The sequence below is a fragment of the Podarcis cretensis genome (genome assembly GCF_951804945.1).
Source record: "Podarcis cretensis genome assembly, chromosome: 13".
Classification (NCBI taxonomy): domain Eukaryota; kingdom Metazoa; phylum Chordata; class Lepidosauria; order Squamata; family Lacertidae; genus Podarcis; species Podarcis cretensis.
Genome location: NC_137182.1, coordinates 23,126,926 through 23,154,676, shown reverse-complemented (window position 1 = coordinate 23,154,676; position 27,751 = coordinate 23,126,926). Strand labels below are relative to the sequence as shown.

Genomic DNA, 27,751 nt, shown 5'->3' with positions numbered 1-27,751 from the left:
CACGTGACTTTTGAGAGCCAGTGAGGGGTATCTGGCTGAGGTCTGGGCGATTTTTACGATCTAACTTCTAGATAAAACCCTATCCATTTGACATCTTAATGTCACAGCCACTTTTGGTATACTTACTTACTTTGCTATGGGTAAAATATATGTGTGTGTGAGAGAGAGACTCTGTGTATTCAAGGGAAGGCGAGAAAATGGGTTGTTTTGGAAATGACAACTCACATCCCAGTCCTCTCAAAACCACTTAAGAAGTAACCAAAGAGTTTGGGGTAAGTTCACAAGACCGATTTTAATTCGTACAAGAGAGTCAGCGAGAGAGAGAGCGCTGTAAATTATAATTTAAGGAGATCAGCAGCTATTTATCTCCTCGTTTCAACAAACAGAATTTACTGGTAGCGCTTTGGTTTAAGGGAAGGACGAATCCCAGGCTAGTAATAAGGAAAGGTCGGCGCAAAGATGTTGTGTAAACTATGCGTAATGAAAACAATTCTAAAGTTAAGGCAACTGTGCATTTCTGTGTTGAGTTTAAGACTCCCTGCGAGAGAGTGTTTGTACTTGTATGTGAAGGAATATAGTAGTAATATTAATAAGAATATAAAACAGCTAATAGCATATTAGCTCTGCAGCTCAGAGGGCATTTGTTTCATGTTATGACCACTTCACTTCTTCTCCCAAATGTTTGGTTTATGGACTTGATGGCTGCTGTTCTCAGCACGGTTACTTGGAAGTAAAGGCCACTGGAATAAATGGGGGGTCTTATTGCCAAGTAAACGTGGTCAGGGTCGGAGCGTATAAGGCAGGAAGCAAAGTTTGAGAACATAACAACTGGCTTGTTTTCTTTCTTTCTTTCTTTTTTCCCTTTGGGTTGTGTGTTTCCTGTTCAGCAACAGCACCGACTGAAACGAGGCGATTTTGTACCCTTCCCTCGTAAGGTTGGGGAAGTGTCCTGGTGGAGAACCTGGCAGATGGGCCATACGGGTTGTGAAGACACTTTCTGTGGTGGAGGTGGTTGTTTTTTTTTAAGTTTGTATTTCGCTTAGGAGTAACTTTAGGGCCGAGATTTTCCATCGCCGTGGTATAAAGAAACACAAAAGATGGTGGGTGTGTTTTTTTCTGGTCAGGAGAAACGTTTATTTGACTTCAAGTTAAGGCTACAAACGGATACGAAAAGCTTCTTGGCGAAGATGGGAACAGGCAGCTAACATGACAAATGCCATTTCAGACACACAGAACACTGAATTCACCCTGTCCACTAAAACTTCCTATTAGTCACTGCAGAAGTATTTCTAGTATTTACAAACATTTTCAACATACTATGGTTGGTCCAATCGTATACCCTTTTTAAGTGAACTTCACTCACATTTATTTAAAAAAAAGAAGAAGTTTCAGAACTGGCCTAGGATCAAAACAAGGCCAGGAAATATGAACCAAATCACAGACTTGACAATTCCAAAGACAGAAAGATACATGAGCTTATATATATAGATATATTGTATTTTTTTTTCTTTTTTTAAAAAAAGTTTGTTGTGGTTGATGTTTTTATTTTTTTTCCTCTGACATTGAAGTACAGGATAGCCCGACTGGAGAAGAAGGAAAGCTCTCCCCACAAAGCTTAAACTTTTTAAAGGAGCCATCTTTCCTTCTCCGCAGTGGTTTATAAATAAGTTATAACATTTAAAGAGCACGTTAAAAAACAAAAAACAAAAAAAACATGCTAGCTTTTTCCAGAAAGCGTCATTTATAGCACAGACACAAACATTTAGAACACCTAAAGCATTAAAGAAGCCTCTGGAAATAACTTTATTTTATTTACTTTAATTTAGAGGGGGGAAATCGTAGCAAAGGACACAGTCCTGGAATAACAGTACCACCGAAGTTGTTTAATAACAATAATTATAATAAATCAACCAACAGCATGCTGAATGGAAAGTGCTTCACTTTACAGTACTCCAAACTTAAAAAAAAAAGACTGGCTGTTGCTTTTTTTTTTTTTAGTTTTAGTTTTAAACTTTCTCACTTTCTTTCTTTCTTTACTTCTCCCCCCCCCCGCCCCACACTTCTATTTCTTACTATTCCCCCCTTGATATAATTTAAGGCTGGAATGCGCTGCCACCAGACGCTAAACTCATACTTTTGAGTTTGTTATCTTTCTTCCACTTCATTCGCCTGTTTTGGAACCAGATTTTTATCTGTCTTTCGGAGAGACACAAAGCGTGGGCTATTTCTATTCGCCTTCTGCGGGTGAGGTAGCGATTAAAGTGAAACTCCTTCTCCAGTTCCAGGGTCTGGTAGCGAGTGTACGCCGTCCGCGCTCGTTTACCATCCGGTCCAGTCATATCTGGGTAATAATACATGGACAACATTTTGGGTTCTGTTCGGCTTTGTCTTTATTACAACTATGCCAGAGAGATTATTCGACAAGTTTCCTGCTCAGTTGGAAAAGCTCACCCCAGCTTACTTGCAAAAATCACGCCCCAACCACCTTAGCACTTTTCCTTTATTCCCTTCTCCGTGACTTCATTTTGATTCTATAGCTCCGAACCTGAATTCCACCCATTTTTTTTGAAAAAAAATATGTGCCAGTATCACGATGTCCCCACCCCAACCCCTCCTGCGGGGCATCCTTTTCCTTGACCCTATAACAAGTTTAGACATTTCCACAACTCCAGCGTTTGCAGGTTTACTCGGGAGTAAACCCCACTGGCTTCAGTAATGCCTACTTCTAGGGAAGGGGTGGACAGGATGGCAGCCTGACGCTGACGCTCTAAGCCTTAATAGTATCTCCCTGTCTCTTTCTGCTTATACTGTACACCAATATAATCAAAATGGGGAAACATACACAGGCGAGCAGAGAGGAAGGGAGGCGAGGGACTACCAGTTTGGTCGTACGTTCCCGTGCCTCCCCTTCGCCCTGGAACTGACTTGCCCACCCCCTTGACACTAGCTAGCTACACTTCGCTGGAAGCAACTTCCACACTGAAATCCTTGGGGCTTCCTTTCTCCACCCAAATGCATTTAGCATCGGCGTGTTAAGCGAGTCGATATTCCCTCACCCTTCGAACTCTGCCGCTCAGATCCTCCTTGGCAACGTCCATCCGTTTTTACCGTGGGGGAGGGGAGGGGGAAAGAGTTTGCCATTATCCCACATTGTCACAACAGACACTATAATGTGGGGTGGTGGCGGCGGCAAGAGGAGATGTTTGACAGACCCATCTGTGCCCACAAACAGCACTGTTTTTCTTCTTCCCCACAAACCAGTCTACCCTTTCCTTTCCTCCTACCTCTTCAACTCCTGGTATTTTAAAAGCCCATTATGACTGCTGCTGCCACGACTACTCTTATTCTCAGGTCTCTGAATATTATAATGTGGTTACTTCTAGCACTAGGTCCTGTCACCCAGATACCATGCTACGTCTGCGTTATTTTATTTTATTTTTCAAGAGGGAAACATTTTCAGAAAACCTCTCCTAAATCAGACTTTCCCTCCCTTTTAAATTAAATTAATTAAAAAATAATAACTAAAGGCACTTTCTGATGGGAAGCAGAAAGGGAAGCCATAAAAAGACACACGGAGGCTGTCTTCCCAGGCGATTGTGCTCCATTTCCACCTCCCATCCCCCATGCCCTGTCTGCCCTGCCAATAACATATTTCATATATATTCCTATATATAAAGAGAGAGAGAGAGAGAGAGAGAAGAGTAGATATAGATAGAAGATGCAAATTTTAAAAAGGAGTATGTACCATGGCTAATATGAAGTTTTCGCATCCAGGGGAATATCTGTGGGCTCTGTCCTTCTGTGGCTGGCGTGGACGTGGCGATGGGCTCTGCCTGAGCTCTGACGCCGTTGCTGTTGACTTGGGAGCCGCTCTCTTCGGTTCCCGAGGACGCGCTGGTTTCGTCTATCTCTGTGAAACTGGTGGCGTTGGCCGTGCCGACCGAAGCTGCCTGGTCGGCGGGCGAAGACGCGGCTGCTTTGCCTCCATGGCTCTCGCCGTTGCTGCTGCCGCTGCCGCCGCCGCCTCCTCCTCCGCCGCCGTTGTGGTTGTTGTTGTTGCTGGTGCTGGTGCAAGGGAGGGACTCGGGAGAGGACAAGGAGCAGCTCGACGCCTGTCTGAACCTGCTCTCCGGCGCGGCTTGGGCAGGGATGGCGCGGGAGCTCTCCCCAACCGTTGCAAAGTGGCTGGAGGAGGAGGTTGAACGGCTGATGCTCAGATCCATCCCATTGTAGTTGTATCCACCATAAGAGCCGGCGTGCATGTTGCCTGGATCTCTATAAGATCCGTTCATGGAACTGCCGGTCCCATAATTTAACAGCTGATAGTCTGGGGCATTAGGATAGCGTCCTGAGAACGAGTTTACAAAGTAAGAACTCATTTGGGTTGTATTTTGGAGGGCTTGATTTGTGGGGCTCGTGGTCGTTATAACCCCTGTGCTTGAGGATTTATGATGTATTAATGAATTATAGCGATGCACTGTACTTCGTTTTTGCTATGTATGCGGCCAAATATGGGGGTGGGGTGGGGGGTGCGTTTGGGAGTCACGTGCTTTTGTTGACCAGTCGTAAATTCTCACTGATGACCTCAAGAGGCAATTCATGCTCTATGGTTACAAATAATGACGATCCGAGAATCGTTAGGCCCATGTCAATGCGCGGCTTCCAAAAGGGGGAGGAAAGAAGGGGGGAGGAATCAGAAAGCAGAGGTGGCTCCTTGTTGGCGGACTGCGCCACCTACTGGGCAAAGGAAGAGTTAGCCGGCATGGAGGATAAGCTCACCCAGGTTTTTTTAAAAAAATAAAGAAAAGAAAGAGTAACGCGCTCTGATTCCGTGCCCACCTTTTACAGAAATAAAATACTTCCATGGCTACACTCCCCAAAAGTGTCCTTTCGGAATCTTTATTTCTCTTTTTAAATCTTGTTATTTCTGAAGGTAACATTTCCCCCTAACACAGCCCCGTTTGCCTCCTTCCACGCTGGTGCGCTTTTGTGTATTAAAACATTGCTATTATTATGACTACTGGTGGTAATTGATGCTGTGATAATAAATTATAACCCCAATGCCTTTATTGTGTTGGTGTCAGAAAAGGTCCGCACCAGAGAGTCCATCCTAATTTAAACTCAAACGCCTGCTCCTCTTTTTTCGTTCCGCCTTTCCCTCCCTGCTTTCTTCCCATTATATGCATGTTTACTCAGAAGTAAGCCCCTCTAGGTTCAGTGGAGCTTGCCTCCAGGTAAGTGTGCATAGCACTGCAGTCTAATCCTACCTGAAGGATACGTGCCTCTCAAAACCAGCACCTACCTGTGCTAATAACTGAACGCTTTTCACTTATTTGCACTGCACTTGGTTCACATAATCAGGAGTACTGCTGTTGCTATTGTTGTTGCTATTATTATTACATCTCAGTACCTTTGCTGCCTAGATATTAGAAAGGAAAGACTATCCCCTTAAAAAATTAGGGAGTTCTGTGTATTTATTCATATAACTGGTGATATCCTGAGTGACATATATCGCCCATAACATGAACAGTTACAATAGAATGCTGTCCCCACTTAAAAGGGCAATCCTATGCATACCTACACAGAAAGAAGTCCTATTGTATTCAGTAGGGCTTACTCTCAGGTAAGTGGGTGTTGGATTACAGCCTAAAAATTGGAAACCAACGTTAGGTTTGAAGTGAACCCTGCAAAAATAAATAAGTAAGTAAATGGGCCAGATTTATAAAAGCCTTTGCTTTCTCCAGCATTTCCGAAATGTTTTTCCCCCACTCTTTGTTTTTTTTCTCGAAGAACGCTCAGGAATTTCGAGAAGTCAGCCTGGAACCCATTGGAAATTATGAGCCCTATTCAAAGTGACATATAATCATAATAATTACGGCCAATGAAAAGAGTAGCAATAAGGATAAGTGTCCTGCAGCTGCGAGGCTTCTGCTGGAATTGATTTTTTTAAATGTCTGCCATTAACACCATAATTTGGAGGGGGGGAGGTTTGAGGTGTTGAGGTACCTGTGAATTTGGGGTGGCCAAAGTTGTAATATAATAATCCACGATCCTTTTTTTTGGGGGGGGGAGGAGTTTAAACAAAATAAGGGAACTTGGTTGCAGAATAACAGCAAGTCAGAAAGAGTTGCAGACCGCTTGCTTCCACAGAACGAGAGAGACAATGACAATTAGCGAAAAGCTGCGTTTCAAAGCTTCCCTAAGTAATCCTGGAGCTCTCTGGAAACTGTTGTTTGTCTAACCATGGCAAGCATGTCGCCATGCAATAAAAGAATATAAAGAAATGTTGGAAGGAGGCACTTGGGGGGGGGGCAGAGAGAGGTGTACGGTTCTATATTATATATATATATAAATAATGTTGCTTGAAAGAGATTAGCGGTATTCCAATCATTCGTTAAGTTTCCTGCTGGTATATCCCTTTCAGCTTCGTGCACACAAAAAAGTGCGAACTGCTTGTGGTTCCACCTTTTTAATATAATTTTTGAGTTATATGTAGCTCGTAGTTGTGGGGTGTTTGAGCAGGCGGTGGCGGGAGAACGAGCTGAAAGGAAGTGGGCCAAATATTTGAAGGCGGCTATACAAATGTTAGATATCTTCTAGCAGATGCATGATTGGGGAGGGGGCACAGTTATGCCTGCTCCCTTGATTTATTATATATGCGGTGAGCTTCCCCCCCTCTTCATAACTCTTTTGTGCTGTTAACAATAAAATATATCCATATTAAAGTTAAATGTCAACTCCAAGATATTCTTGGTGAAAAGGTCTTTCATTTAAGATTAGGCTGAGGAGTATTGGAAGTGGGAGGTGTGAGGAGCCGAATCTATCTTTCAGCGCTAACTTCTGCAAAGCTTAAAAAATTGCATGGCTGTTCAGGTTAGGGGAGAGAACTTCTATCAAACAGCAGGGTTTTTTATTGTTCCCTTTCCCCCCTAACAAGCCCACAGCTTCTGTAGGTAGACCAATTCCTCAGGAAAGAAGTATCTCTGTGTGTGTTTGTGTGTGTGTGTATATGTGAGTGTGGAGAGGGGAGGAGGACGCACACCCTAAAAATAGGAACGTGCCAAGTGTTTTTCTCAACATGTTTGTTTGCTGTTTATTAGAGAACTTCCATCTCCATAACTAACACAAACTACAAACACAACACTGTACAAAAAAATGTAATAAAACAAAACAAACAAAAACACCCCTCCTATTTTTTTTATTTCACCATATTTTTTTAGGTAGCAATTGTTCCTTTTCAATAGATCTTTTCTTAAAAAAAAAAAGCAACAGCAACCCTTAAATGTCAAAGAACCTAGTTTAACTCTTCTTTTCTTTTTTAAAAAAGCAACATAGAAGTAAAATCGTGCATGAGACTTTTGTTTTACAAAATGAAGACAATCAACAACCCCAAAAATCTGACACATATATTGCAGCACCTCCATTTAAATACAAGAGTTAGCAAGAATCCTAAGAAGGACACCCTAAAAAAAAAAAATCCGTTTGTGGTGCGGGGGCGGGGAAGAGGAAGGGCCAATAGAAAGAATAGGGAAATAAACTGGACTAGAAGCTTGATTATGACACGACAGATTACTGGATGCGAGAGAGGGTGCATGAGGAAGATGGGCCAACACCTCCATACAGTCTCGGGTATTTTACAAAAAAAAAAAAAAAGAAGTGTGTCTCCGCTGTGCCTTTTATTTTTGCCCTTTTGGGAGCCCCTCACAACCGTTGGCATTTTCGCTGTCTTCCTTCTCTCTCCCTCCTTCCTCTGCAACCTCTCTCTCATTCCGTTGTTTTTTCCTCTTCTTCCTCGGCACTCAGCTGAGTGGAGTTGAGTAGCTTGTTTTCCTTTTTCCACTTCATCCTTCGGTTCTGGAACCAGATCTTGATCTGGCGTTCCGTCAGGCAGAGCGCGTGGGCGATTTCGATCCGGCGGCGCCTGGTCAGGTAACGGTTAAAGTGGAATTCTTTCTCCAGCTCCAGGGTCTGGTAACGGGTGTAGGTCTGTCTCCCTCGCCTGCCACTCGGCCCGAAAGAGGAACCTATGACGGGAGGAAAACAAGGGTTGGTTGAAAAGGACGTTGGACATTTATTCGGAGCTTCAAATATGCATGACAATGGCTACTAGGCTAACCAGTTTGTGTGTGTGTGTTGTGTGTGTGTGTGTGAGAAGGTGTTCTCTTCACTTCCGCTCTCCTTGTGCCCCCCCACCGCATCCCTGTCCTCCAATCTCTCCGATCAAAAGGCCCTCTTGTACACATAAACTTCCAGAAGGATAGGAAATTAAAGGAATGAAGATGCATACAAGAAAACAGAAACTCAGTTTGGGTTGCCTTCACTTGATGCTTTCGAAAGGTCTTCCAAAATAACCCTGCACTCCATTTGGGTTGTAGTTTTGTGGGGACATTGCCCCCATGCATAAGCATGATCTCTGGAGAGGCCCAACCCTGCTCCCAAAAGGCTGAGCTTCAAAACTTGCAGCCTGGCCAATCAACATATGCAATCCTTTCAAAAGAAAATAATGATAATAAACACCTTGAAGAAGAGATCTGTGTAACTCGAAAGCTGGCCGTTCCTGTTCTATGGAGCTTAGCTCCTCCAGCAGAAAAGGTCCACCCCCCCTTCCCCCACCCACCCTTGCGTTTCCCTGCCTTGTGGACTCTAGTGCCCCCACTGAGCGGAGTTCATGGAGGGCTAAGGCTGCGGTCCTGTGCATACTGCCTTGGGAGTAAACCCCCGTGGGCTCCGCGATATTTTACTTTTGGAATAATGCTGTTTGGGAGCGGAAGGCGTTACTCTCAGAGCTCGTGGTCCCTCAAAGCCATCTTAAAAGCTTGGAAGGAAAACCCCACCGAAGAGAAGCAGTAAGACTTTCTGGAAAGTAAATGAGCTCAGGATCGAGGTGCCACTGGGAAGTAATGGCGCATAGAAATCAATGAGACTTAGCTTCCCAGCTAATGTGTTTTTAGGGTCGCAGTGGAAAGGCTTGCAGGATTTTGTCCTGAGAGAGTTGCTAAGGCGTTTGCCTCCCCTTTTCGCACTTATTTCCGGACAGAATTCATGGGAGGTTATGAATTCCCTTTCTATCCTTACTTCAGTTTCCTTCTGGGGCAGCTCCTTTCTGTTATGTAAAACTTGCAAGGTCCTGGGTCCCTCCTCCTCTCTCCCCTTCTCTTCTGTTTTCCCTCCCCACCCCCACCCCGCGTATTTTATCGGTAACTGGAATAGATTCCAGAGTTTCAGCAATAAGGTAAGTTTATTGATTCCTTCCCCCTCCCCCACGCCCAACATCAGCCCACTCCGGAATTTTTGAGATCGACAACGTACTGTATAATACATGTAAACACAGAGAAGGGAGGAGGAAAGGCTGCTGTTTCCACCTCATTTTCAAGAATGTGTTTTCATGGAAAATCTAGCACCTGGAGGGCCATGGTCGATCACAGAAGAAGGGGTGGGGGTGGGGAAGAGAGAGAGAGTACGGGAATGAGTGAGTGAGTGAAAGAGAAACTATCTGCAACTCCTCTCCAGACAGGCATTTCATTATGTGCGAGTTTCATTAAAAATGTAGCTCTCTCCTTTCAAATATTTAAGCCCTTCCGACATTATTCAACTGGCTGGGTTATAGAAATACACTCTCTGGGATATGAATTGGCCAAGGTGTGTGTGAGAGCGGGGGGGGGAGAGAGAGATATGAGAAGGGGGCTAAAACCAAGTCCATTAAATTCAATTGGGGGGGGGGACTTCAGTGTGATATGGATTGCATCGTGCGTGTGTGCTTGTGTGTGTGTGTGTGTGTGTGTGTGTGTGTGTGTAAGTACACCAGACACGTCTCTAAATCACTCCTCCTGAGTGACAGCTAACATTGCCTTCCACAAGACAGAGCCGGTCAATCAATAATCTCCGTACCTCCCCAGATAACAGAAAGTTGGCTAAAGAAACGAACTCACTGGAGGGAACCTCGTGCAAAGAATATATATGTATACACAGGCGCGCACACTCACATACACTCAAACCTTCGTTATGGAAGTTATGATCTAAGTAGGATAAAAGTTTGAGGAAAGTTTCTGCTTCCCGCTGTCTGGAAGCTGAGAAGAGAAGGGCAGCGTTTCCTGTTCAGAAAGAGATGAGGTGAAAGGGAACCCTCCCTCCCTATCTATCCGTCTGTCTGTCTGGCCATCCTTACAGAGAACAGAGAGAAAAGAGGAACTTACTGTTGCAGGAGTTCATCCTCTGCATCCAGGGGTACACCGGCGTGGAGCACTTCTGGTCTTCGCTCTCCCCGAAAGCGTGTTTGTTCTGGGAGCAATCTGACTTCCGGACTTGCTCCTGGCCGAACGGAACAGGGTCCTCTAAACTCGAAAGAGAACAGGCTGTCTCTTTCTCTCTGTAAAAACCAGATGTCCCGTAATCGCAGGCTGGGCTCCGGTTGTAAGCTCCGTTGGCTTGCTGGTAGTAAGGCGCGCCCGGGTAACCTTTATCCGGGACCCCCCCACCCCCAGTTCCATAAGTGGCAGGGTAGTGCCTTAAAGGGTCCGCATACCCCGTGGAATATAAGGGGAGCTGTCCCAGAAACGGTTCTTGACCCCCGGCTAAGCTCACCGGAAAAGTAGAGTTGACAAAATAAGAACTCATTGGAAATAATAATAATAATAATAATAATAATAATAATGCAGAGGAACAGCGTCTGTTCTTTCCCTTGGTCTTTATGATTTGTTGCGTTTTATAGTCCAAGCGGTTTAGCTATTAGCAGTATATGGGAGATTGGGTTTTAGCTGAAGGGGGATGGCCGCGTGCCAACCAGGGACATAAGGAAAGAGAACCATCTGATCACGCGCTGACCAATAGCAGAAGTCGAAGACTGCGAAATCGCACCCTAGAGGGGTTAGCTTTGCACAGGGGACCCCCCTAGAACAAACCAGCGAAAGCATCTCTGCCACCAACACCATCACTTTTGAACAACAGATACGCGCGCCCCCTCCACCCCCACATAACACAGATAGACACCCTCCCTCTTAACCACATACTAATGATTGGGGGGGGGAGGAAGAGATAAATCGATTAAAAAAATTGGACTTTCCTTTGGCTGTTGTTTTCTTTTTCTTTTAAAGAAGAAAATAAATAAATAAATAAATGCAAGAGGAGGAGGAGGAAGAGGGTGGAAAGACAAGAAGAATAAAACAAATGAGAACTGATTCTATCATTGCTGCTGTCGTGGACACGAGGGAAAAGGAAATTAAAAAAGGAATTCGTTTCATCTGGAAAAGTTTGGTAATTTCCAGCGTGTTTTGGTTGGGGGAAGAGGTTATTATCCCCCACACCCCACCCTTGGGTTTTTACAGGAATATGGCGGGGAGGGGGAGGGGAGCTATAAATTCATATAGAAGCATATATAGGAAGAAGAGGAACGCTAGATGAAAAAGTTTGACCGATCTGGGTATACTTTTGGAGAGGGTTATAGGGCTGTTCATTATGGAGCATCTTAAAAAAATAAGAACTTTAAGCCACCTCCTGGGGACGGATGGAGAAAAAATATTTCGTGTCTCCCTCCATAAAGGATCCTAATGAAATGAATGGCATGTGTGTGTGTGTGTGTGTGTGTGTGTGTGTGTGTGAGAGAGAGAGAGAGAGAGAGAGAGATAGAGTCTGTGTGTGTTTACACACTCACACTCGTATTTTGTCACGAGGGTCCTAATCAAACCCTGTACTTTTAAGTTCCTGCGGTACCTTTGTATAAAGTCCGGAAGATGAATGGGTGGGAATGGAGCTGAGCTAGAACGATATTCCCGCATATCTCTCAAGAACGGTGCCCTCTTGCGTTTTTGTGGTTAAGGCCGGGTCTTTGGACAGTTTAGAGTTAAGGGCAGCGGTTGGTCTGACGGCCAACAACACTCCTTATTGATCACCAGGCATCGGGGAGAAAAATATTTAAGGCAGCTGGGAATGGTCATCTGCTAGATGGTGCCCGTGTTGTCGATAGAGGTGAGCCGGCAGAAAATATTGTCTGTGTCTACTTTGTGCGTTGGAGTTTTGTTTTTTTTCTTTTCAATTCGGCACAGGTTTAACTCAGGGATAAATGAAACTCGCTCAGAATTCGGTGCCCTTCTGATATTGTGTTTTTAAGCTAATGAATGAATGGACGAGGGGGCTGGAAGAGTTGCCCAAATGGCTGAAGTTTGGGCATTTCTCTCCATGGCTTCTTCCCACGCTAACCTTTCTGCATGGCGAACCACTAGTTCGTCCTACCTTAAGATTGGTACAGTAATGCCATATAATTTAATCCTAACTCCCCAAGACCACCACTTTGTTTTGTATTATTTTGAATGTGAACAACTGTATATTTCAAGAAATATTTTTAAATACTTCAACTTCGTGTTTCATAAGGGAACTGTAATTTGCCAGTTTCTCTCATATTCTCTGCCAATTACTGTCATCTCATAACTCCGTCTCCGAGCTGTCCAGCTTCTGGTAACTGCCAGGCACTCCCCCTCCCCCCAAAAAAACCCCACACACCACACACAACAACCATACGTGCCCCCCCCACCTTGCACATCCATGCAAACGCAAATAAAACAAACCTCTCCAGTTTATCCCAACTTCTGATTATCCGAATATAGAGGTCAGCGCTGCAATTTGGACAAATGAAAGTTGTAATCCAATCCACCTATCTATCACTCCTCTATTACAGACGCTGTAATCTGCTCGCAGGAATTATCCGCCACACATATACTCAATTGCTCTCAGATCAGATTTACATGGCAACGTGATCCCTTCAGAATGGCCAGCGTGAATTTGCTCGGTCGAGGGTTTAGCATTAGTGAAATGGTACCGGATTACGATTTAATTTGTTGGGAGCCTAGGCTTTAATGACAAGGAAGCCCGTGCGGTTTTAACACTCCCTGAGAATGTAAGGAAATAACAGGCAAAGGAAATGGGTGGTGGGGTTTTTGTTTTGTTTTGTTTTTAAAGCTCTCTCTTACAAACAGATTTCCCCTGTAGGTTCTCCCTCCCTCTATTTGTGTACAGAGTGCATCCGAACTGTAAATAGAACCGCTTTATTGGCGTGGAAAAGCAGAGGGGAACGGGAGCAGAGCAGGAAAAGTGGACCTCAGCAACCGCCCCCCTCCCCTCTTATTTGAAAAAAAAAGAGCACGACCTTTAAAACTCTTGTTTAGAAACATGCATATATCACATGTTAATAAGAATGTATGGATTAAGATGTGAAGTTTGGCTACTTGGTGGTTAGATAAGTGAGTAAATATGCTACTTGTATTTAACTTTTCATAATATTACTTTGGAAAGTGTTATGATCCGCTGGGTTTGGAGACGAGTACACGGAATCCCATTTATAATATGATGCAAATCTATTTTTACGCCTCTTTGTGACTCAATAGACTTTCCTCTTACATATCCGTGCAATTCGGATCATCTCTAATGTTCATTTTGCAAAAACTTTATTTTCTCTTTTTTTATATAAAAGGTCACTAATTGAAACTCGTCTCCTAATAATGATTTACTCATCGTTCAAATGCTTCCCTCCCTTGCAAGGAAGGACTGCTCTTCAATTTAACTGATGAACATTAATTTAATAGCTTTTAATGATTCATTTGTAAAGAATGAATCACTCTCTAAAAATGACTTTTAAAGGGGAAGGTGGCTTGGAACTTATAGTATAACAGGTCTTAAGCGTGTGGAATCAAAAGGAAGTTTGGGGATTTTATGACCGAGAATATTGTTTACAAGTCAACAACTTCGGTCTTCTGTAGTGAAGTGTCTGGATTCTTGAAAGTATTTGGGGTCACAATGGGTAATGGGATAATGTTTTATTTAACTTTAGCTTGGGTATTTCTAAAAAAAAAAAATTAAAAATAGTTGGGTAATAAATCTTTGTTTTTGCGTGTGAATTATTCTGCCTGTAAGCAGCAACCCTTACAAAGAGAATGTGCTGTTGTTTACTGTTGTTATTATTGTTGTTGCTGTTTGGGATATGGCACTATTAGAGTTTTAATCGTGGGTCTGTAGGAAGATTTCTACACTGGGCCTCCAGTTTTCAATGTTACGCTAGGAAAACCATCCGCCAGCCTTCTATAACCCAAATAATCTCTCCTCTGTAGCCTGTTGTTGCTGTAGAGACCTAACATGCTTTCTCTTAGCTTGGAAAATCCATCTTGACCAAAGTGTGGCATAACTCAAATGGCAGAGAATAAATAAAGATTAAAGGGGCTTATTTACAACGTGTGTAGCTGGTGCTCTGTAACTGGGGGGGGGGGTGCCCCAGGTTCCTGCTTCCCTCCCCACCATTTCCTCTCCGCTCATTCCTGCCTCTTCTGCATAGTACCAGCCAACTTTACAAAGCAGAAGGGGGGAAAGTGTGTGTGTGTGTGGGGGGGGGAGACAGATAAATGAGGGGATTAAAACAACACCCAAATATTTCTCTGGGCAGACACCAGGCCTCGGAATGCCTTGTTGGGAGGCAGAAGTTTAAGCGAAGTTAAAGCAGCCCAGAAATCTGCAACCTAGGCAAAGCGAGAAATTCTTCTTAACCAGAAAAGAAAAGGAGAAGTATCTGGCTGTTCTATTTAACGTGGAGGTTGTAATTCAGCAGCATAGAGAAGTGCGAAGCCAGCAGGACTTTTGGGCAGGAGACTTAAATTGGTACCATAAACTGAAGACTGGCCTTTAAACACTAGCACAGATACACACAGGACTGAATAGCCTCCTGCTTTTATGCAGGATCATAAAACTATTCACAGGAGAGAGAGAGCCTTCCTTTTGTCACATGTATAGCCTTACTGCAATTCCATCTAAGTGATGTTTTCCTGCATTGTTGCCATGTATAAGACAATGAACTCTGAAGGCATATATATCTATATATATACTCTCCCGCCTCTCGCTCTTTCCAAGCACGCAGCCATTTGAAACTTAATTTCCAGTCATTTACGTTTAATTTACCTAACTTCCCCTGCAGTGTATAATAATTTTGTTAATGGGATCACATAGGACTGAAAAGAGGGAGGGGGCACCCGCCATTGTTTTATCAAAAGAGTTTAGCTAATAATTAACAAAAATGGGAAATGAGTCTTTGGGGTAAAGTTTTTAATGTGTTATTTTAAAAAAACAAACAAACCCACAACCAACCGCACACAAAACGGCCGCCATATTGCTTGATTTGCTTGCCTTCCAAAAGTAAGGGTAGTAAGGAATAATGAGAAATAACATTTAAACAGATTTTTAAACAACAAAGCCAGATAGGAATGTGGAGGTCAGCTGGCTGTATTTGGGGTGGGGTGGGGCGTCAGGATTAAAGGAATATGGGCACAATCTTCCAGAAAGTTCTCTGGCGCAGAAGCCCAATTTATGCCAACGACGTTCCCGTAGCAGATCCTCTGGGAGGATTGCGTTCTGTGTTAGTAGAAGCAAATGTAGTTCTAGAATACGACCCCCCAGTTTCTGATAGTGTTAAGTGTGAAGAGGATAATTGTTCATTCTAAACGCACTGTAGCATGCGAATATCCTTCATTTTCAGTTTGCAAAAATACATATATATGTATATATACACCAGCTTCAGTTCACCACTCGATATTTGATCATGCGAGCAGAAGTAAAGACAAACATAAATAACTTCAAGCAGAGAAATAATCAGAAGCAACTTTGATACGAATGATCACTTAATTTAAGACGCCGAGAAAAGTACCCGATTTTATCAACTTACCAAAACTCAAGAACTAGCTCCTCGTGTTAAAGAAGGTTCAGTGGGTTTTCTGCACACAGAGACACACAACCCCCCATCTCGCAATGTTAATGCTAAAATCCGAAAGCTGTGAAAGTATTTTACACGACTTAAAACACTACAAGAAGCCTAGTCTACTATGATGAGCGAGCTATATACCCGGAGAGATGGATGGGAATTATCTCCAGCTCCGTTTCCAGAATGTGTAAGGCATGTCCAATCCATTACATGACAAAAACATATTAACTGTAGAAAATGAAAATCTTGGTCTACTTAAACTAGTTTTCATGGGAAATTAATCATTGTAAAACATGGAAACAAAAACCGAATCGTTCCTCTGTTGGACGGTAGATGGCAGCAAACAGCATAGAATGAGCAAGCTGAGACGCTGCAAAGCCAACTCCTAAGACAAAATAAAGAGAAATAGCTGCTTTGATTTTTTTTTGGGGGGGGTTAAAGGAAGGGGAGGGAGGGAGATAAACAACTTGGTAGTGTTTAACCGATAGGAATTCATTAATTAGTGGCTTTATATAAATGGGCACAATCCACCGGGAAGCTCCCCTTAACAACCCCCCCCCCCTTGAGAGAGATGAGCAAGAGCTCTAAAGGTAGGAAGCAGAGGTTGAGTTACAAAGGGCAGCTCATCTAATAAGACTAATAAGACCTACTGGGTAAAAATAAAATTAAATATTCGAGCCTCAAATATTTAAAGTGTGTAGAAAGGAGGGGCGCAGGAAAGGAGCAAGAGCATGCAAAATGACGATTGGGCATAGTTGCGTATGAAAAATGCAGAACGAATTTTATCCACAACTTTTCAACTTTCTCTATGATTTTCACCTTAGCTATGATATGCTTTCAACGAAATTATACTCAGAAACAAACAAACAAAAAAGGTTAACATGCTAGAAAATGTGCACAGTTTAAAAAAAAAATAATAATTCACAAGCGTTACCTAACTGCACAATACGAAATTTACCAGCAGACCGACCGGTTGTGCATGCAGCACTCGTATTTCAAATAATAATAACCAGGTTTCTTCTTTCTTTCTTTCTTTCTTTTAAGCACAAACATGAACACAGTACTGGTAACCACAGTAAAAAGGGTATGAAATATTTCAAAATATCCTGTCTCTCAGCCCCCACCCCAATTTCCAAAACAGGTGTAGCAATTTGTAGTGTATACGATTCTCTCCTTTTATACAACACATTCTCAATTACCTAAACACAGGAAAAACCAGTGTTTAAAACGCCGAAGGAACACACACACAATATATATTAAACACATGTAAACTATTATTTTTAATACTCACATATACCGATTATTAATTTTTTTTTAGAAAAACCATATAACAGTGTATCGCAGTCTCCTCTCCTGGTAATCTTTTATTTTATGGGTTTTCGAATCTAACCCCTCTTTATTATAAAATAAAGGCACTGCGTATTAATATTACTATTTTCCGTTATTAATTTTTTTAATTATTATCTTTGTCTTTCCTCTGCCCCCTCCCCGCTCTCCCACCCACCCGCCCGCTTCCATTGTACAGAAAGAGCTCCTTCGAAGAGAAATCGCCTATGTCGACTCCACCATACAGCCTGGAGGGAAGCATCTCGTCGAACTGGCCTCTGTGCAAAAACTTCCTAAATTGAGTGGATGTACTCGATGACATGCAAGTCTGGTTAGATCGTTCTTCGTGGGGAGAGGAATAGATTTAAAGGAGTAGGGAAATAATTAAGGGTGGGTGGATTGTTATTTTTCTATTTTTAAGTCTTGACTATGCAGCTACCTTCAGCTATTCTCCTTAGACCTCCAGTCCAGGTGACATAAATATTTCAAATCTTATTTAGCAGTAACTGCATTCCCTCCCCCTCTCCTTCCTTCCTTCCTTCCTTCCTTCCTTCCTTCCTTCCTTCCTTCCTTCCTTCCTTCCTTCTATACCTTACAGAAATGTACATTTATTAATATCTATTTCCCTACTGTGAATTCGTTCTTTCCCTGCCTCCCCATAGCCTTATTTAAGATAGAAAGGGAAAGGCAAAACCGTATGTGCAACCTTTCTCTTTTTGAAAAGGAAGGAATAAAAAAAATAGTAAGATAAACTCGAATAAAATATAAATACATTCACTTACCTTTTGGCGCCCGTCGTTCTGTGGATTAAGGGAGGAGGAGGAAGAAGAAGAGGTGGAGAGGAGGAGGGAGGGGGACAGGATTGCGTTTGCTTTTAATGTGTAAGCTGACAAATATTGTCCCAACCTGATAGCCGTCCATTGCGACTTCGGAGAGCTTTTCCTTTGCCGAGTCCTTTTGCACAGAAAATGGAGTAACTTCCCTCTTTGAAAAATGGCACAAGCCTCCATCCGGTACTGATTCTCCCTCTCCCTCTCCATCACTAGGCATAGAACAACAACAACACAAAAAAATAATATTTAAAAAATCACTAAGGAAATTTAACACAGAGGATTAGGAAAGGAAGAGGGAGGATCGATAATATTAGCAATCTGAACTCATTCTAGATGTGTGTGCGTGCGTGCGTGTGTAATGTGTGTGCGTGCGCTTCCCCTTCTCCTCTATTTTTAGCCCTATCGAGCTTATACATGAAAGTAAAAAAAAAAAAATGTAAAAAGAGGCGAGAGTCCTACAGAGGACAGTGATCCGACCCAAGGTACAGCGGCCAAAAGAATGGTAGAATAACCACATGGGAAATCATAAAAAGTTCATGTTCACGGTTAGCAGTCCACATGACCAGCTCTGGCCAATCGCAGAACCCAGCCACTCATAAAGTTCTATCACAAAGTTGTAAATTTTCATAAAACAACAAGGAATTTATTGCATTTCTTCATGACTGCTTTAACAGCAGTCTTTTTCTCAGCCGCCATCTTTTCTTTTTTTAAAAAAAACTCCAAAGAGAAGAATATGCAAAGATTCTGCGCCCCCCTCCACATTCCCGGCAGGGGGTCTTGCACAATCCTTTATATACGAAAGGTTAAAGGAACCTACTTTTGTAAGACTAAAGAATTGCAAGTGCATTTCAGACCTCGGGCAACAACCTTGAGCTTCAGGTTTCTGCAATTGTGTTATTTACCTGTAGTCTTTAATTACGAAGGGGATGGTCCACCTCCGGTTTATTTTTAATGTGTGTGTTTTTTGTGTGGAGTGGGGGAGGTCGAAATATGTCGCTCTATAGTTCAATCTGGTTGTTGTTTATATTGTTGCTTTCCTCTTAAAAGCTGTTCGATTTCCCTTGCGGGAATTGCCCAAGAAATTAAAATGTTGACTCTCTTCCCCTCCACACCCCCAATCGAAGTTTAAAATAATTGAAGGTCCCAGGTAGTATCCGAGAGAGATGTATGGACACTTACATATATACCAGCTTGTATCTATGTGTGTATGCATGCATATATATATATGTATATGCATATACGTATATATGTGTGTAGGGCGTTTCTGTATAGGTGTGTGCGGAAGTATGCATGCTTACGCGCATCTATAGGAAAGGAAGCGAGGAAAAAACAGGCAGGCGTATATGCACAGGCGCACTAGTGCGCTCGGAAACGTCCACTACCGCAGTGGTACATGCCACGAAAACAATAGTACTGGTCCAATGCAGCAAAATCTGGCGAGGTGGGCGGTTCGGCTGTTCTAGAACACGCTTCTGCCGCCGCAAAAGGTGTCTTTTGCAGTAATCTGCACTGCTAGAGAAGCAAATATACATTTCCGCATTTGTGGGGATACCGACCTTTTTTATTTTAAGGACGGGGGGTGCTGCAAATATGACCTGTTTTAAAGGAGACACCCAAACACACACACACGCACAAACACATACGTTCATGTGATTGTGCATATATCCCTATATAAACCACCCAGCCATGGCGTAAAACCTATGCTAATTCCATCTACGCGTGTATTGTGTTTGTCCATATAGTAAATATTGCACGCATATACCTCTATAAATACATATATCATTTATTTATTTGTGTGTATGTTTATCTCTCTGTGTGCGTTTGTTCTATGGATAGGTAGCTAGATATAGGCAGAGAGAGATGATATAATTATATTTCTGCTTCTTCAAACTCTCAGAACGCCGTTTGGAGCGACATTGGGAAGTATTTTCCCTGGAATATCTTTCTGAAAAAATACGGTTAGCATAGCAGAAACCTTCCTGTTTATTTGAAAAATATTTTTATTTCTGAGGGGAAAATACACTCTTGTGGAAGGATTTTTTTTATCAAAATAAAACTAAAACACACAAACGTGTGCGCGCGTTTGTAAATGGTTTGCAGTTAAATTTAATTGTGTGGGGAAAGGAAGAACGAACGAAGGAAAGAAAACAATTCAAAAAAATTATGTATTTTTTGTCCATTTTATTTTAAATTCTTTGTCGCAACGGGCAGGTGTCTCTTTATATATTATTAACCTATCTATATATTATTATATATATTTCTCATTGTTGGCGGTATTGTTAGCCGTCTTGAGTGTCCTAGGTTGAAAGGCGGGGTATTTTTTTTAAAAAAAGGGTGAATACACCCATGTACAACACATCCCTGAGCACTGAAAAATCCCAACTGTTAGATTCTGTGAAAGTGTAACGTGTAAAACAGAAGGACGTGTTGAAAGGGCCCGAAATTGGTTAATATGGTTTTTGCCTTGTTTATTTTCCTGCGTTTAATTGCTTCCATTTAATTTTATATTTGTTTTGATGTTGAGCGTTACTTGTCTCTAATGATGGAAGCGACGTTTTCCCATAATAAAAAAGGCCGAATAAGGCGATAAAAACGCAAAACAAGGAAGCACACCCAATGCTACTGAGACGGTGGCTTCGCTTTTTCAAATCGAGGGAGTCTTATGTTGTTGTTGATGCTGTTATTTCTTCTTTTCCTGCTTATTTGGAGTCTGGAAAGATCAAAGCGGGAAGGATGGTCCACCGATGTAATCATCAAATAGACGCAACTCGTCTTACATTCTTAGTCACGGTTCTTTCTCCTAGAACAGTGGTTAACGTTGTATGGCCAACACAGAGTTGTACGTTATTACGGTAGAATTAAGATATGTGTGCGCATATGTGCGTGCGTGTATATATATATATATATGCACGCACACACATATCTGAATATATACACACACATATCGCGCACCTTGAAGGAAATAAAAAAGTCGGCATGAAGATAGTTTGCATGTAGAAAGATCTCCCCCCCCCCCTTTCTTTTACGTTTTAAGATCCGCTCACTCAGGCCACAATCCAGTAGGAAGGTCTCCTGCGCAAGGAAGGGGCTGCGCATGACAAAGGACTTCTACAAGAACCACCGCCCCCCTCCCATGGATTCTGCTCACCCCATCCACCCAGCCCCCCCCCCAATGAAGAAAAACCCATTAATGGACACGACTTCAGTTTATTCAGTAAGGTTATTTTCTTTTTTAATGATTCTTTTCCCTCTCTCTACGCATAGTAATCACAGAATACGAATAAAAAGGCTTGGCCAACTATTAAATTATTTGCTACCTATCATACACATCAGTTTTACTCAGCACAATATTAATTTTCAGATCCTCTAGTAACGGCAATAAGGAAGTGGTCCATTGTCCAACATGTAAAAATATACACCAACCAAAAAATAAAAATAAAAAATAAACAAGCAAAAGGAAAATATAAGGAAAAATAAAAATACAGCACCGGTAACCAGACGTAGAGGCACAAATCTACGAAGAGGAGAGGGGAGAATAGAAAGGGGAAAATCTCTTAGAATTATGTACAACAGTCGTCTTAATGTTAAGCGTTGTGTTCCCTTCATACGTTTTTCTAAGAAAAAGTGCTAACCACGTCCACATTTTCACTTCATATACCATTTTCTTAATTAAAAAAAAAGTTACATTAGGGAAGGGGGAAAAAGACCCTCCCTTTTCTTTAAACAGGAAGATTTACAAATACTTGGGACTACATGAATACCCACACAGGGGAACAAAACATTATCTATATTTGCTTCTAAAGAGACATTTAATAGGTAGATTTATTATTCATTTTTGTTGTACAAAAAACAAAGCAGAGAAATGTTAATATAGGTAGTTTTCCAAGTGTCGAGAAACAGAATAAACCATTCATATTTTTTTGTTTTCGTTTTCAGTTTTGCTTAGATGTTTTCGTTTCTTGTTTAATGTACAGTCTTTATTGGTTCACTTTTTTTTAATTCCGTTTCTTCCTTTTATTTTTTTCTGGACAGTACAGTTTAGTTTTTGCTGAAGCTTCTTCTCACCAACATCTCTCTCTCACTCACTCTCTCTCTCACTCTCTCTCTCTCTTTCTCTTTCTCTCTTTCACTCTCACTCTCTCCCCTCTCCCCCGCCTTCTTCCCCCTTCACTCTTCTTCATCTTCTTCAGCATCTGGTTTTTCTGGGACGTTTGATCCGGGGCCTGCGGGTTTGTTTTCCTTTTTCCACTTCATGCGCCTGTTCTGGAACCAGATTTTGATCTGTCTTTCTGTAAGACATAAAGCGTGGGCTATCTCGATGCGTCGCCTTCTGGTCAAGTAACGGTTGTAGTGGAATTCCTTCTCCAGCTCCAGCGTCTGATACCTGGTGTAGGTCTGGCGTCCCCTCTTCCGGTCAGTCCCTGTGAAACAATAAATGAGAATCTCGTCAGTTCCCTTTCGCTCGCTGCTTCTTTTGTGATTCTCTCTTCTTAATTTGTATTATCCCTACCGGATTCACTGCCCACTTGTACTGGTCAAGTCAACTCGAATTAAATTAAGTCTGCCTTGTTATAACAAGAAGCGTTTGTTTGTTTGTTTGTTTTAAAATAAAGGTTGGATTTAGAGTTTAACTCAGGAGGGAATGTACTGTATCATAATCCACAAAAGATTGTCCGCGTTAAATTTGTTCCTATCTCCAGTCACCTTGAAGCAAGCCCCTTTAAATTCAACAGGACAAGGTTAGGCTTGCAAGCTTGTTCCTGTAGGCTGCGATCTCCTATACAGGCTTACCTGGGAGTAAGTCGCACTGAACTCAAAGAGGTTTAACTCTGAGTAGACATGCATAGGATTGCGCACAGGATGGCGCCTCAAGAATAAGTTATTTTTTGCCTTTGCGGACTAGCAGGCGATTCCGCTCGAAATAAAAGGAAGAGTAACGTTACGTACTATGGATATTACCAGAATGCCTCCTCCCAAAGGCTTTATTGTAGCCTTTTAGATTTGCAGTTCTACATTCTCAAGATATATCAGCTGCGAAGACTGAGCTTGTCCCCTGTTTACTCGGAAGAAAGTCTCATTGAGTGTAATGGGACCTCTCCTCGGGTAAATGATGCCTAGGACTTCAAGCATAATGAATTTAGGACTTTTGTTATTGCTTCACATTTTGCCAAAGCAAAACCCGATGTTTTTAAATGTCCAGATATATCTCACACACACCTCAAACCCACCCCCCATACTTGAGATTTATGCGTGTGGGGAAAGTATTCTTATCAAAAGGTGCGTTATTTCCCTTCTCTAAAAGTGTGAGATTAATTCTTAATCACGCAGCAAATATTGGAATGGGTTTAAATTCCTTGGAAACATCTCCACATCTGGTAAGCTTCTGGAAGCCAGCAATGCTAAAGCGCGGGTAATGTTACTTCCTTCCTAATTCAGCTTGTGTTTTATTTCTCTCCGAGTGTCTAGAAAAATTGGCCTCCCCTCCATTAGGGAATTCGGAAGCTGGACAAAGTATGTGGACGTGGGAACTCCTCAAAGGAAGAGGCGTGCATGTCACCGACCACAACTATTTTACACGGCCCTCCAAAGAATCTGGATTCAAACCAGGAATCAATTTTCCTGTCATTTCTTAGAGTCCGCTTGTGGGTACGATCCCGTAACCGAATCGATACTCCTGCTTTTGAGCAGATAGATTTTTCTGTCCAGCCAAAGGAGGCTACATCATTCATCTGAAACTTTCTGGAGGTTTGAGAAGTGTTTGCTGTTTTACACAAAAAAGGGGGGGGAGGGGGCGGCGGGGCGGCGGCGATAGTCTTCTGTTCAAGAAAAGAGTCGTAGAAAAGTCCGCCTGGCTGAAAAGGCGAGGGGGGATAAGATGTCTGTGGAATGTGGGTTGTAAAATCTGTTGAAGGGAGCACCATAAACTTCTCTTGAATAGGGCAACCAAGACACATTCTCTTTTCGCCAACGGAATCGCCCAGATCCAACCCAACAGCAGACAAGAAAGACGGAAGGTTGGGGGTGGGGGGTGGAGAAGAGAGGGAGGCGGGCGGGCGGGGGAAGAACCTTCTCCAGCTGGATCTAAGGCCGATGTAAGTTCTGGGAACTGGCAAGGAAGACACCCCTTAGCAACGATACCGCGTCGTCTTCTACAGACGGCAATCAGAGCTTCGGAGTCCTTTTCAGCACCTAACTAACCCACACGACACTCTGCCCCCTCCTCCCTGCCCACCCCCCCCAACCCGTCACCACTGTGTTTCAAATGAAGTGGGGAGAAAGGAGAGGGTTATTCTAAACCGTGTCTCCCACCATTCCACTCCAGACCCGCGCGCGCACACACAAAAATTGCGCTTTGATATATCATCTGTAAACCACAGTTTATGGATCAGGTAATAAGGGAGGAGAAACCAACCTATTAGGCTAGGTCTTTGAGAACTTTGCTTTGATGTGCCTCTTTCCTTCCCACTCTTCCTCCCCCCCCCCCTCTCCACGTTTGCTTTGCTGCAATCTGCATATAGTCCCGGCCTGGAATGTTTGCTCTCGCCCTCCTAAGAGTACTAAAAAGCTGCGTCGCAGACGATGTGTCTTTAAAGATAACTCTTTTATCACACTATCAGGGGACTTGCCTGGCAAATCGCAGGGGATGTGGACGGGGTGGGCGAGAGGAAGGGTTGGTAGAATTCCTTCAGTAATTTCCACTACCCAGGGCTCCTAACCTAACTGCCCTACATTTTGCAGCAGATATATTTCTACCTATTCATCTTCTACCTATTTGTGTGTGTTGCCGTGCAATTAAATATTAATAAAGGATTTAGCAACTGGCCACTGGCAAAATACTCTTCATTGCCCTGCGCCCTCCCTCACATTGCCCTTTTTCCCTATACTGTTAGTCGTACCACAACACCTTTGCTCTCAGCGTGTCCAGAGGACGGGGAAGTGTTGCGAAGGTTTTCCAGAAGTCTCTTCCCACGTTTCCCAGCTACCTATAAGCGCTTGGAGAAAGAGCAAACACGGAACTGGCTAGCAAGAAAGCCAGTGGGCACGGGCATCCTGTTAATACCAACGCTGGTAACAAAATGAAAACATTACAATTTGCTCAGTTGCTAGAAGGCCAGCAGAAGTCTTTCCTACACCTGCAATCCCTTTCACATCAGGTGGGGTGGGTAGCTCAGTACCCTCATCTTCCGATGTTTTACCCCCGTCTACCCCAATCCTGTTTTTCTTGGGTAACTTAAGACCCAAGAGTCTACAGGCTTAAGTGAGACTTAACACTGCATTTCTCCATTTCTGATTAATTTCTCCTGGAACATCAAGCCTGAAGAAGCGTTCTGTGCAACTCGAAAACCTTCATCCAGCAAAGCTGATTGTGGCTGGTCCTATTAAAATGTTCATTTCTACTGGTCCCGTTGCAGGATTTGGTGTCAATTAGAGCTGGTTGCGGAGGTAGGCATCACCTAATCCTTAGCAACCAAGAAAACAGGGGGTGTTTATCTGGCCCCTCTGTCGCTCTCGTAATAAGATGGGGATTGGCATCATTCAATAGGCTTATGGGCATCTAATATGAGTAAGCAGGTTTGTGCATCAAACACCATTTTGCGGTGGGTTCACCCCCTCCCCTCTCTGTTTCGTAAGGTGCCTTGGCAAATTTAGAGGGAAAACAAATGTCCCACGTTGGCTTTAAGAAGAATGCCAAGAGCAGACAGAGAGAAAGACAGACAGATTGATTACAGGGTTGGTTCTTGTCAATGATTCACACACAATTGGGGTTGGTGGGAGGGGGGGGGAAGCTAGATGTAACAAGCCCGAGGTATTTGTGCTCCTGCTACAGAAACCTTTGGCGCCCCACCAGAGTCACAAATGTAAACCAGCCACTTGCAGTGCAGCCCAGTACACCTCTACCCAGAAGTAAGTCTCCGTGAGTTCAGTAAGACTTACTACCAAGTCAGTTGGGTATATAGGACTGCAGCTTTTTTTCCACGCTTCTGCTCCTAAGTGCCACAAGCAAATTTGAGTAGGGCACATATACTGTACGCCCCCGTCCCTCCGCTTTCTCCTTTGATCACTCCATTCCCTTCCGATTTCCTCTTCCAGAAGAAGTCATTTAATTCCCCGGGGGCCCCCGCAGGTTCTGATGAAGAGCGAGGGGAAGAGACGGGTGACATGTTTGCTGGCAACTCCAGTTCCGAAGGAATGTCGACTTAGAAGCGGTGCTCAAGCAAATTAAGCGAAACTCTTAATATCGCGGAACGACGACAACAACGGCACACTCCTCTGTCTTGCCCGGCCCCTACTCGATTCCTGCCTCCCTCCTTGCGCCTTTCTTCTTCTTCTTCTTCCTGGGGTCGTGTCCAACGTCCGTCCTATTCAGGAGAGACCCACTGAAATGAATGGACGTGACGGACACAGACAGGCCCGTTCATTCCAATGGGTCTACTGAAAGTAAGGGCTAAAGTTGTATACAGCCCCCACCCCCGCAAAACCAAACGACACCCACCACAACGCCCTGAGCCGTATTCCATGGAAACTTATTCCCAAGTTTCCTTTCTCTGGAACCTCTGAGGAATAAATAAACATATGCATATATGGCGCGGGGAGGGGGGGGAGAGACTTGAAGGGTGGGTTTCCTTTCCTCTCCCCCCACTTTTTTATTATTATCGTGCGGCTCTGTAATCCCAACACACTACCTTCCTTTGCGTAGAGGAAGCCCGCAGCAGGAGCAGCCGAGCTAATAAATATTTAAGCTGCTTATCTGTTTGTTTGTTTGTGTATGTATGTATGTATGTATGAAAGGGTTGCTTCCTTGAGGGGGGTCTCAGAGAGAAAGAGAGAGAAGAGATTCATTCCTTTGGAGGCAAACGTCATAAAAGGAGAGCTCAGCACCATCCTCTCCCCTCCCCCCCCCCGTCCGCACATCCCCAAACACAACTTCCCCTCCCACCAAAATCATTTATAGCATCTCCCCCCCCCCAGGTTTCCTCGCCCCCTCCCCACACCCACCTCAGAGGACTCTCACCTGTGCTTCTCATCCAAGGATATATCCGCAAGTTGTTTTCGTGCCGCAAGTCCGCGTCTCTCTGGTCGCTTTTGTTGCAGCTGGACTTGGACGCGTCTCCCGGACACATCATGGAGAGGTTTTGCTCGAAAGGGGAACAGTGCATGTTGAAAGAGGCGGCTTCCAGCCCGTAGCTGCTGGAATACATGCCGGGGGCTTGGGGGTGCATGCCTCCCCCGTTGGGGTACAGACCAGGCATGGAAGCAGCGAAAGAGGCCGTGGAACTCGAGCCATACCCGTTGCGCTGGGCATTGGAAGCGAATGCGCAAGAAGTTTGCTCAGGAAACACTCCGGAGGGGAAAACCGAATTTGCGGCCTGATATTTAGAAAATAAAGCATTCGCATAATACAATGAACTCATAATCTGGCCGGGTGATTTGTAGGCCGGGACGTTTTAGTGTCGGTTTTACGAGGTACCGTGATATATTACGGAATTAGACTCCAGATTTACACCAAAAAGGACCCCCTTTTTCCTCCCTTGGCCATGTGACTCGGGTCCACGTGATTCGGGCAGAGCCAATCCGAGCCTAGCTTCCTCCCTCCCCTCCAACGCTCCCTCCCCCCCCCCCATCCTTCACCTCTCAAGCCGTGTCCCCCCCACCCTTGTAATATGGAAAAGGAAGAGAGAAAAAACACAGTATGGAGCACTGGTTGGGATTTATAAAATACGATGCATTATTGATGATAGGATACAAAACCTCCCAAGATAGAAGCGGGAAGGAGACGAAATGTGCACACGAGTCAATAAGCCACCGGTTATATCAGTTGCTCAAGTAAGACTAGCAGGAAAAGCGGGCGCAGTGGTTGTGGAGG

At 43.5% G+C, this 27,751-nt stretch overlaps 4 protein-coding genes and 1 long non-coding RNA gene across 7 annotated transcripts in view; 1 reads left to right on the top strand and 4 right to left on the bottom strand.

The window, feature by feature from the left end:
* HOXB3 (homeobox B3) overlaps nucleotides 1-20,890 on the bottom strand; it is an 84,424-nt gene extending 63,534 nt beyond the window's left edge. For 2 of the 3 annotated variants that reach the window (XM_079949847.1, XM_079949850.1), the window contains exon 1: nucleotides 17,836-20,890. The gene's annotated coding sequence lies outside the window, so the exon portion shown is untranslated. The remainder of the gene's footprint in view (nucleotides 1-17,835) is intronic. The other variant, XM_079949843.1, reaches the window with a different exon arrangement.
* LOC307201140 lies at nucleotides 101-22,217 on the top strand. Its single transcript, XR_013832579.1, has 4 exons — nucleotides 101-272; nucleotides 17,253-17,443; nucleotides 20,921-21,100; nucleotides 22,077-22,217. It is a non-coding gene; the product is annotated as an uncharacterized lncRNA (long non-coding RNA).
* HOXB5 (homeobox B5) lies at nucleotides 1,106-4,632 on the bottom strand. Its single transcript, XM_079949999.1, has 2 exons — nucleotides 3,746-4,632; nucleotides 1,106-2,341 (listed from the first exon to the last, which is right to left on the bottom strand). Exons 1-2 carry the CDS (start codon nucleotides 4,377-4,379, stop codon nucleotides 2,094-2,096), a joined length of 882 nt encoding a protein of 293 aa, XP_079806125.1. The 5' UTR covers nucleotides 4,380-4,632; the 3' UTR covers nucleotides 1,106-2,093.
* Nucleotides 7,063-12,477, bottom strand: HOXB6 (homeobox B6). The gene is made up of 2 exons (XM_079950091.1): nucleotides 10,194-12,477; nucleotides 7,063-8,024 (listed from the first exon to the last, which is right to left on the bottom strand). The coding sequence occupies exons 1-2, from the start codon at nucleotides 10,612-10,614 to the stop codon at nucleotides 7,765-7,767; spliced, it is 681 nt and encodes a 226-aa protein (XP_079806217.1). The 5' UTR covers nucleotides 10,615-12,477; the 3' UTR covers nucleotides 7,063-7,764.
* Nucleotides 21,093-27,424, bottom strand: HOXB7 (homeobox B7). The gene is made up of 2 exons (XM_079950108.1): nucleotides 26,900-27,424; nucleotides 21,093-22,307 (listed from the first exon to the last, which is right to left on the bottom strand). Exons 1-2 carry the CDS (start codon nucleotides 27,297-27,299, stop codon nucleotides 22,054-22,056), a joined length of 654 nt encoding a protein of 217 aa, XP_079806234.1. The 5' UTR covers nucleotides 27,300-27,424; the 3' UTR covers nucleotides 21,093-22,053.
* Between the last annotated feature and the right edge of the window lie 327 nt (nucleotides 27,425-27,751).

Excerpts from the sequence above, each read along its gene's own strand:
- HOXB5 (XM_079949999.1), bottom strand. The coding sequence starts at position 4,379 with ATGAGTTCTTACTTTGTAAACTCGTTCTCAGGACGCTATCCTAATGCC. Across the intron at positions 2,342-3,745 it reads AAAACTTCATATTAGCCATG|ATATGACTGGACCGGATGGT; the intron begins GTACATACTCCT and ends ATTATTACCCAG.
- HOXB6 (XM_079950091.1), bottom strand. The coding sequence starts at position 10,614 with ATGAGTTCTTATTTTGTCAACTCTACTTTTCCGGTGAGCTTAGCCGGG. Across the intron at positions 8,025-10,193 it reads GAGGATGAACTCCTGCAACA|GTTCCTCTTTCGGGCCGAGT; the intron begins GTAAGTTCCTCT and ends CTCCCGTCATAG.
- HOXB7 (XM_079950108.1), bottom strand. The coding sequence starts at position 27,299 with ATGAGTTCATTGTATTATGCGAATGCTTTATTTTCTAAATATCAGGCC. Across the intron at positions 22,308-26,899 it reads TCCTTGGATGAGAAGCACAG|GGACTGACCGGAAGAGGGGA; the intron begins GTGAGAGTCCTC and ends ATTGTTTCACAG.